Source organism: Nipponia nippon, unplaced genomic scaffold (assembly GCF_047370975.1).
Source record: "Nipponia nippon isolate SJK-2023a ecotype South Korea unplaced genomic scaffold, ASM4737097v1 scaffold_4, whole genome shotgun sequence".
NCBI classification, from domain to species: domain Eukaryota; kingdom Metazoa; phylum Chordata; class Aves; order Pelecaniformes; family Threskiornithidae; genus Nipponia; species Nipponia nippon.
In genome coordinates this window covers 63,987,970-63,997,678 of record NW_028262358.1, presented here as the reverse complement: position 1 = coordinate 63,997,678, position 9,709 = coordinate 63,987,970, and the positions used below count along the sequence as shown (strand labels likewise).

At 51.6% G+C, this 9,709-nt stretch overlaps 1 protein-coding gene across 2 annotated transcripts; it reads right to left on the bottom strand.

Annotated features, from left to right (window-relative positions):
- Window positions 1-498: 498 nt before the first annotated feature.
- LOC104008826 (serine/threonine-protein kinase Sgk1) lies at window positions 499-8,978 on the bottom strand. Of its 2 annotated transcripts, none has more exons than XM_087774760.1 (12): window positions 8,623-8,978; window positions 5,938-6,013; window positions 5,428-5,503; window positions 4,879-4,983; window positions 4,333-4,416; window positions 4,097-4,228; window positions 3,698-3,810; window positions 3,370-3,493; window positions 2,938-3,033; window positions 2,669-2,824; window positions 2,473-2,562; window positions 499-1,732 (listed from the first exon to the last, which is right to left on the bottom strand). In XM_087774760.1, the coding sequence occupies exons 1-12, from the start codon at window positions 8,852-8,854 to the stop codon at window positions 1,565-1,567; spliced, it is 1,452 nt and encodes a 483-aa protein (XP_087630886.1). In that variant the 5' UTR covers window positions 8,855-8,978; the 3' UTR covers window positions 499-1,564. The 2 variants fall into 2 exon arrangements, with proteins under 2 accessions (XP_087630886.1, XP_087630887.1); XM_087774761.1 differs by lacking the exon at window positions 8,623-8,978 and adding an exon at window positions 6,121-6,327.
- Window positions 8,979-9,709: the final 731 nt, after the last annotated feature.

Here is a 9,709-nt window from a genome sequence, read left to right as displayed (position 1 = left end):
ACACTATAGCAGCAACATTTGATGCTCCAAGATGACGGGAGTTCCATCAGCCTTACACCAGCCTGCTTTCAGCATTCTTCTGCAGCACAGGGCTAGAAGAGGTCAAGTCTTCTGTTGGAAAACTGACCTAAGGACTTCATTCTTTAAGTGTAGGTACGCGTTGTCCACACCAGAGTAGTACTTTTGCTTTGCTAGATGTAGAAGAACTCATTTTGAGGAAGTGTGAACATTTGTACCATGTAACAGCACCCACACTGATACACACCCACTCGAACACCCACATTTGGAACACCAAGCATTGTGCCAGGGTGTATCCATGATAAGACTTGTATGGGTGCAGTCTGACAGAATAACCATCATGCACCTAAGCAAAATTACACAGGTATCTTGGCCGATTGGCAGCTCAGATTTGTTCTTTATTTTTTTTTAAAAGCTGGCTGAAATTTTTCAGGAAGAAAACCTTTGTTTTAAAACAAAAAATCACAGAGTTTATGGAAGTATTTTTCAGGATTTTACTGCAAACCAATGGGTTTGGTCACAAAAAAAATATGATACATATAACCATGTTAATTATATTACATTACAATGATGGTATACATTACAAGTAAGTCTGTAAGTTTAAATATACATCTAGAGTTACAACTGAATGTACAGATCTTTTTTACAGTACATACAATCAGGAATGAAAAACCCCCAAAACCATAAATAATGCCCATTTTACAGATGACATCTTTTAAACTAAAAAAGAAAAAAAAAGAAGGAAAAAAAAAAAAAAGAAACCAACAGCTTTGACTGACTGCAGCTGGGGCATTTTGGTCCATAAAAACCCTTTCTAAAAATAGAAATCTTTTTTCATAGCAGCAATGCTTTCTTCAAGCATTTGGATACAAGTAATTGTGAGCCCATTTCAATAATTTTAGTTGACTGTATAGATTTACAAAAGAAATTTCAAAATTACACTTAATTTATCTTCCAAATATGGAAGAAACAAACAATGCCCCACATTGTGGTATCCTGCAAGTGTCACATTGATGCTTTAAACTAAGTCCATCTGTAGTACGCAGACCACACGCATACCATTTGTTCACATAGTAAACCCACATAAATGAACTGAGAAAACACACTCTGCAACAGGGAAAGCTTTGGAGCTCACAAGATCTCATCAGAAAAAGGCACATTTCATAAAATCCTTATCACGTTCAGATAGATCTTCAGGCAAGGCTTTTCGGAGCACGATTTCAAAACATCTTGTTCTTACTCCTACGATCTGCCGTAGCAGTCTATGGCAGCAGTCACTCTTGTTTTTCTTTCCCAAGCAGACAGCACCACTTTGGGGGAAGAACGAATGGAAATGAAAAGCCTGTAAAGCTCATTTAGAGAGTGATGTGCTCTTCAAAAAAGCTTCCAGCAAACAGTGTAGTTGAAATTAAGGCTGCAAAGCTGCCATGGTGGAAATGTGCAAATTCTCTTTCAAGATGACTGGCCAACTGGCAGTCCCACCAGAAGGCCAAACAAAAATAAAAATAATAGTTATTATTATTAAAAAAGAAAGAAAGAAAAATGTTCACAAGAAAGAGTCCACAGGTGGGGCATATGAGAAGCCCAAAAAAGCCTCAGCGGCTTCCTTGACGCTGGCGGTGATGAGGATGCTGTCCGGGGACTGGCCGATGGAGTTGGGGACTGGCTCATCTGTAAACTCTGGATCGAAGTGTCGCAGGTCACTGGGGCCACTCTGTGGAAAGGGCAGAAAAGGAAAAACGCAACATTTAGACCCACGTGTTTTGTGAGTGCACAGTTCAATTCAAAATGGGGACAAGCACCCTTGTGCGGAGACCCACAGTGTTATCACCTCGGGCCCACTGTTTAACAGCTTTTGCCAGTTTTAGTTTGACCTTTTTTTCTATCCTGCTGCATATTGTCTCACTAAAAACACAATGATTCAATTTAATACGCTACCTTCCAACTAAGCTCATGCAACAAAAGCCAAATGCAAACACGCCACTCTGCCATACAGCAGTTTGCAGGGGAGGACTTTGATCTCTGGGCCAGTTATTAAATTTCGTTTATAAAATGGCTCAGAAAGTAAAAGAGAACAACCTCCACAACCAGATCCCTCTCTTTAGATCTTAGTATCTGACAAGCCAAATGTAACTCTGCCCTTGGGAAGCTACTTGCTTTCTACACCTTACCTTCCCCTTTTGTAAAACAGGGATGCCGGGGATTATTTCAAAATAGCCATGCAAATGAAGCATTTCTGAGAGGCCAAAAAACCCAGCTAAATTTAGACTGTCCATCAGTAAAAAGCCAGCTACCGTTTATTTTTAACCTTGCCTGGCCAGCCACAAGGGAAGGAAAAGCTGTGTTCCCCAAATACAGGCATCTGACCGGTTCCTCTGGCTCCCAGGCACCCCACAAAGACAAGGGGGGGAAAAGATGCTCTCCATGCATTCTATAATGAGAAGTGATACATACCACATTTGGGTTAAAAGGGGGTGTAATCTTCTTATTAATGAGATCATCCCAGTTAATTGGGGAGAAGAAGATGTGATTCTTAATCTCCATCTGTTACAGAGAGAAAAATAGATCAATTCAGACCCAAGCTAATGTAAGCAGTATGGCCTAGTCATCCTCCTGTGCTGCCTACAGGTACTGGCTAGTTTGCACTTACGAAGTCCTCCTTGGCGCCAAGCCTCTTTGTCCTATCCTTCTGCAGGAGGCCTTCCAGGAGATGTCTAGCTGAGTTGGTAATATTTGGCTTCAGCTGCAAGGGTTTGTTCAAGATGTTGTCGTACATTTCTGCCGTGTTCCTGCTGTAGAAGGGCGGCTGTGGGAACGGGAGAGACCCAGGTTAATGAGGCTGACAGGCAGGCACGGGGTTTCTTGCAGGGAAAGGACGAGTAAGCGAGTTTGGTCTGTCAGGAAGGATTCGTTGCTTACCAGGCCGTAAAGCATCTCATACAGGACTGCTCCAAGGCACCACCAGTCCACAGTCCGGTCATAAGGCTGCTTATGAAGAACTTCAGGAGCAAGATACTGTGCAAGAGAAGGAAGGGAACCGCGTTAACCAAAGGGATCTTTATGATCAGGAAAGCCTGTCCATTCTTGAATGAAAGCAGCTTACTGAATCCGAGCAGTATCTAAGCTACCGGAAAACTACAAGCTCTTTATAAAGAGCTTGAGAGCTGTTCTCTCCTGCTCAACAAGCTCTACAGGTCCCACACATTCTCACCGGCAGCCTGATGCTACAAGACCCGTAGTACCCCCTGCTTGTCTAACCAGCTGTAAATATGCACGGGAGATGTCAGTTTTCACTGAGGAGGACAGCACTTGCTGCTGCTCTGCGAGAGGCGGGCGGAGGGCTGGCCGTACCTCTGGCGTGCCGCAGAAGGTGGAGGTCGTGCCATTGTGCTCAATGTTTTCTTTGCAGAGTCCAAAGTCAGTCAAGACAATGTGCCCCTGCGAATCGAGCAGGATATTCTCCGGCTTCAAGTCGCTGCAGAAAGAGATGAAAGAAGGCAAGCGTTCATTAGAGGAGCTACAGTGAGAATATTTCAGATGCAATTGTTTACAGAACTTCACTTAGTCATAACAAATATTAAAAGCAATTCTGAGCTCATATTGAGATCGGCTTTTCAACGCTTAGTCAACAAAGCATTTGTGTTTTTTTCAGTCTGACAAACTGAGCAAGGTTGCTTACCGATAAACGATGTTCAGGGAGTGCAGGTAGCCCAGCGCACTGGCAATTTCAGCAGCGTAAAATCGGGCCCTGGGCTCCAGGAAGCAGCGCTCCCTCTGGAGATGGTAGAACAACTACAGGAGACAGAGAGAACAAAGTTGCGTGAGCGGCGCCAAAGCCTGTTAACAATGCGCTTCATTAGACTCGAACGTATATAGCCAGGGAGAACAATAGCAGGAAACGGCCTAACGATGCTTTGGTAGTTCAAAACTTGGCAGGCTGGAAACATTCAATCTAGTAACTTTTCCCCCATGACTCTTCCCCTTGCAACTCTTTTTTTATTTAAAAGGAAGGGTGAAAAAGTCTACCCTGCCACCATGCACATGATAGGAAATACTATTTCATTTTCTTACTGCTTACCTCTCCACCATTGATGTAGTCTAGGACAAAATACAATTTGTCTGCAGTTTGGAAGGAAAAGTGAAGCCCGACCAGGAAGGGGTGTTTCACATTTTTCAGCAGGACATTGCGCTCTGACATGATGTGCTTCTCCTGAAAACATAAAATCATCATCAATGTTTAGTACACTTGCTTAGCAATAGCAGTAAAAATACATTTGATGGACATTGCAATGGCATCGTGAAGAAGCAGCTTACCTCCTTCTTCTTCAGGATTGCTTTTTTCTGCAGGACTTTAACAGCATAGAACTGTTCTTCTGCCTTATGCCGTGCAAGGAGAACCTGAAAGAAGATGAAATCCCAGAACTGAGCAATACTGAAATACAGAACAACTTGTAAAGACAACTGGAAACGAGCCTTTATGTTAACTGCTGAGCACTGCTACACCTCTCTGGCTCAATGTGCAAGCTCTTTGCTGGAAATGCCTAATGCTTATTACCACTCTGGCAGATAAAAGTTATATTTAGGCCAAAGTTTTAACATCGAGTTCCCTTCCCCTCCAAAGGTGAAGTACATATTCTTCCCAGCACCACTGCCTCCTCGCTCCCTTGCTTTTTTATGACCCTTTCAAAGGCAGCACCCTGCTCCCTGTCCCCGCAGCTACGCAGGGAGCCGGGCACTGGGCACGCTAGGGTCTGGTGTAAATGACTCCACCATTTACCAAAGCCAGTACAAACCCGACCCTCAGGCATTACATACAAGAGCCGAAGAGTAAATAAATTACAGCAAAAAAGTTAGATTTACCTTCCCAAAACTGCCTTTTCCAATCACTTTTAAGAAATGAAAGTCTGATGGTTTCGCATGTGGGTTGGATGACGGACCCAGATTGATCTGCTGTGAAGGACTGGGCTAAAAGAATAAACAGACAGAAACCACATTTAATAAAACAGCTTGGTAGTGAGACTCTCAACAATGTCTCTTTTTTTCAAAATATAAATAAAGCAACTTTGAAAGTGAAGATTAGCACTCTTCTTATCACTAAAAATTTAATCTTGACCTCTGCCAGATATCTTAAACTATTAGGTACTGCCTACAAAGAGTATAACAGCCCTAGTTTACTTAAAAAGTTCTTGTTGAGGTCTTAGCCACATTCCATAACGAAGTAACAACCCATAAAGCTTATTTTCTCCATGTTGGGAAAAAGTTTCAGTCTAACTTGATAAGTCCCCTCCCAGTTACATCAGTGTGCTATGAGCTGAACTACAGTCACACTCACGATGCTAATTTTGCTACATTTCTATTACCGGCTGATTCGATGGTCTAAAAATGCTTCACTGAGTAAGATCTACTCACCGGAGGAGAAGGATTAGCATTCATCAGTTCAGGCTCTTGAGGCTGGGAGATTTTCAAGATAGACTGAACTTCAGGGCTGCAAGGGTAAGAGCATGCATTATTAGAAGAGTTCCCAGAAGCATCAGGCAGATCTTTCCACCAGAGGGCATGCACGTATCATGAAAGAGGAGTTTTTGTTTGGGCTATTACAGAAGGCAACTGAAACAATCTATTCGACTTAAGGAGTAAAATTAATCGAGAGAAAATTCCTTCATAAAAAGAAATGTATTTATACTGGAAGTACCGTTAAAAATAGGGATGGGGCTCTAGAAACCCCATCCACCTTATTTCTCCCAAACCCAGCTCACAAAGATTTTCTGCCAAGTGAGTAATACCTCCAGAAGATCAATTAAGTCTTCCGTAAGAGTCATGCAAGAGGTATTACAGTAAACAAACATTTTTTTTTAACTAGATCTTGCAATACGTTGTGATATTTGTGACTGAAATCCAGCCAGAATTTCTGATACTTACTGCTTGCATGCATAGGAGTTGGTGGCTATCTTCTGAATGAAGTCGTTCAGCCCCATTCTTCTCTGCTTCATGAAAGCTATAAAGTAAAAAGACAAGGAAATGAGAAATAACATCGTTAAGCCATCCTGCGAGAAAAATCACAGCCCCCGAAGCATCCTCGGAGAAGCCCCTGCCGCCGCTCACCGATGAGGATGGCCACCATCCCCCTCATCTTCGAGTAGGTCAAGGTAGGACCAGACGCCTCGGCTGCTTTCACGGTCATTTCCGAACGAGGTGGGGAATAAACAACGAGCGCACAACACCACCGGCTCCCAGCAACGCACTGCCTCGGCCCGGCCACCGACGGCGCTTAAGTGGCGACGGTGATGGGCGGGATCGGGGCGGGGCGGCCACGTTCGTCCCCCCCCCCCCCGACACTGGGGGGGGGGGAACACACGAGCGTCACCGCCTTTGCCACCACCCTGCACCCCCAGGGGAGCCCCCCACAGCATCCCCACCGGGCAGAGCATCCACGAGCAAACGTATCAAATCCCATTTTTTTTTTCCTGCACAGCAAACTCCCTTAGTCCTGTCTCTCTCTGCCTCCTCCCCCCCCCCCCCCCTTCTTTATGTTTTGCGCTTATATAAAGTTGAAATCTGGCTCTGTCCTGGACGACCACCTCTTCCTAAAGTGTCCGTCCCCCCCCGCTCTCCGCAGCCCGCGTCCGCTCCCGGGCCCCGCCGCCCCGGGTGAGCGGCGATAAGGCAGGCTGGCGTTTCCTTGAAGGAGCCGCGGTGACTCAGGAGAACAAGATTTCCTGCCCCGTTTTCAATAAAACAAACAAATGTCCCTTCTGTGCACTGCCCTGAGCCCGGCTGGGACATTACTGAAAGGGAAAAGGAAAAAAAAAATACAACGTCCTTTTTTAATGCCAAAAAAGGAAACAAGGGGAAAAAAAAAATCCCAGTCCCCTGAACTTGGAGGAAAGGACAGAGATCTGCTTCTAGAAAAGGTGGTGAGATGACCGAGGACTGGACAAGTGCAAAGGGGGGGGGGGGGAGAAAGCAGCCCCGCTCCGCAGTTCTTGTTGCCGCTGTACACGGTCATTTGGGAACACCGTGTACCCGGGACTTAATTGCTCAGTCCCTTCCTTGCGGGCGCCCCGGGGCCGCGCCGGCAGCGCAGGTGCATGCACCGAGCGCAAGGTGAAACGATGCCGCCGGGGACCCCCGCCCGGGGGGCGCAGGCCAGCACGACGACAGGTAGCACGGCCCCCCCGTCCTGCCCCGGGGCGCATCCCCGCCTGCAGCCCCCGCAGCGGGCAGGCGCGGCGGGGGGCTGCCGGGCTCCGGCGCGCTGCAGGCGGCTGGAACTTTCCACCCGACGGGGCGTTATTCATCCGCCTGTTTCGCCTTGCTGTCTGAGCGAAGGGCGCTGGGCTGCGGCCAGCGGCTCCAGCTGCAACGTGCTCCCGTCCTCCCCCCGCCCGGAGCCCTTTTTTTTTTTTTTCTCTCTACACCCGATGTTGCCGCCCCCCCCCCCAACCCCAGCCGGCCGCTGGGCGGCATCCCTTGGCAGCGCCTGTGTCGTCTGCCTCGGGGGGCGCGAGGGGGGGGTGATGGCAAGCACCCCAGCGTAGCAGCCGTCAAGGCTGCAGCTCACCCTGAGCAGCAAGACGGATAATTTGGAGTAGAGAGAGAACGCTTGCGAGGTGGGCACAGGTCTTATAAAGCGCTGCAAAGGGCTTTACAGCGAGAGAGCAAAGAGGGATGTTTGCGGGCTCCGGGGGTCTCTGCACCGAGCCGCCGGTGTCCCTCCCGGAGCGGAGGGGGACCCTGCCCGGCCCCGGCCCCGGCGCGCAAGGCAGCCGGCGCCAGGGACGGAAGGGGCGACGGGAGAAGCAAGGCAAAGCTGGCGGGGCTCTAGCTTCTCCCACTTGCTGCTTTCCTCACTCTGTTGCAAAACCTGCCACTCTCATGAATGGAAGGGGAGACAAAAAAAAGAACAAAACACCAAACCACACCAAACCCAAAAAACTAAACAACCCCAAAACCCAAAACCTTGATAGATTGGAATAGGAGCAGCTAGCTTCCTCTGCCCCTTCTGGACTGCTTTCAGAGTCCTGCGGTTAAAAACTACTGGACTCCCCGAGTTTTGAGGATACCGGAGTTCCCGTCCCCCGCTCCCTGCTCCCCTGGCATCTCTCTCCGGGCCCACGGACGCGGCGCCCGGCAGCCGGGCCGGCGGGGCTGCCGCCCGGCCACACTCCCGCCCGCTGTGCGCCGAGGCAAGCGTCTCCCAGCCCCGGGGCAGGCTCCGGCGCAGCCTCCCCCGCTCTTCTGCACAACCTGCCGCGGGCGGCAGCCCACTGCCCTCCTCCCCGCTCCGCCGCGGCCCCCCACGCTGCCCGCAAATGCCCACGGCGCAGCCCGAGCGCGGCGCCGCCGCTGCCCGCTCCGGCCGGTCACACCGTCGCCCTCGCCCCCGCTCTGCACCGGTCTTTTTGCAAGGGCTCCGCTGCTCTCGCCAAGTCACCTGGCCCCGTTCAGTGCCAAGCGCGGCCCCGGCTGTACCCCGCACGCACCCCCCTGCATCCCCCGCTGCCCCGCTCCGCGGCGGCCCCGCTGCTGGAGGGGTGCTTTCCCCCGTGGGGAGCGGTTTTCCTGCCAGGGCAGGGTGTCCCGCCGGCAGAGCGGTGAGCCCACCTTTCAGCGACGACTTCTCTTCTTTGCCCCTCATCTCGCTCCCCGCCGAGACCCCGGGCGCGGCGCGGCAGCGCTGGGGCTGTGACTGGGCTCCCGCCCGCCGCGGTAATCCCAAACGACTCCCCTTCCTGGCCGGGCGGCCCGCAGGCAGGAGGGAGGCGGCGAGGGCGGCGAGGCCGGCCGCCGCTCCCGCCGACCCGCTCAGGGACGCAATGTCGAGGGCGGCAGACATGCAGGAGCGTTATAAAGTTCAGGACGGGCCGCCCCGCACACTCTGCCCCGTTGCAACATCGCCCTCAAAATTACTGTAATCAGCGCGCACACGCACAGACGCAGGGGCACCGGCGGGGGGGGCACCCCGGCCCCCGCTGACCCGCCGGCAGCCGCCGGCCCTGCCCCACGGAAGGAGGCGCTGCCCACGCTCCCCCCCGCCACGGGCACCCACGGCGCGGGTCCTGCGCCCCACCCCCCCCCGCAAAAAAAAAAAAAAAAAGGCAAAAAGGCTCGGGGCCAGGAGGGGCAGAGGCGGGGCCGCCCGCGGGGGGCGGAGGGCTGCGGCTGCCGGCCGGGCTTCCCCGCCGGCCGGATAGCGCCGGGGCGGGACCGGCGCCCCGCTCCGACCTGGCACCCAGCGCCTTCCGCCGGCAGCGCCCCGGCGGCGGCGCCCCCCGCCCGCCCGGCTCCGCTCCCCCGCCGCCCGCCCCGGCCCGGCCCGGCGCCGCGCACCCCCGGCCGCGCCCCGCCGCGGGAAGCCCCGTCCCTCCGTCCGTCCCTCCGTCCGTCCCTCCGTCCGGCACCCACCTGCCGGCTGCCGCAGCCCTCCCCAAGCTGGAGCTGCCGCTCGTCCGGCGGCGGGCGCTTCGCAGCACGGAGGTTTTTAATGTGGAAGGGAGGAATTCCTCCCAAGGGAGAGAATTATTATTATTTCTAATTCACGCGGCGCTTTAAAGTCGTCAACTGGGTTCTGAGAAGCCCGGGGTTTGGCTTAAAAGCCTGAGTGTCCTAAGGTTGCGTTTTAAAACTTTTCTCTACAACGGCAGCAGCAAACACCTTAACAGTTGAAACGGGCGAGAGAACACAAGCGAGG

Coding starts and splice junctions, on each gene's coding strand:
- LOC104008826 (XM_087774760.1), bottom strand. CDS start 8,854: ATGTCTGCCGCCCTCGACATTGCGTCCCTGAGCGGGTCGGCGGGAGCG. Junction 5,504..5,937: donor AACTCCTATGCATGCAAGCA/GTAAGTATCAGA, acceptor TTACCCTTGCAG/CCCTGAAGTTCAGTCTATCT. Junction 3,811..4,096: donor ACTACATCAATGGTGGAGAG/GTAAGCAGTAAG, acceptor TGTCTCCTGTAG/TTGTTCTACCATCTCCAGAG.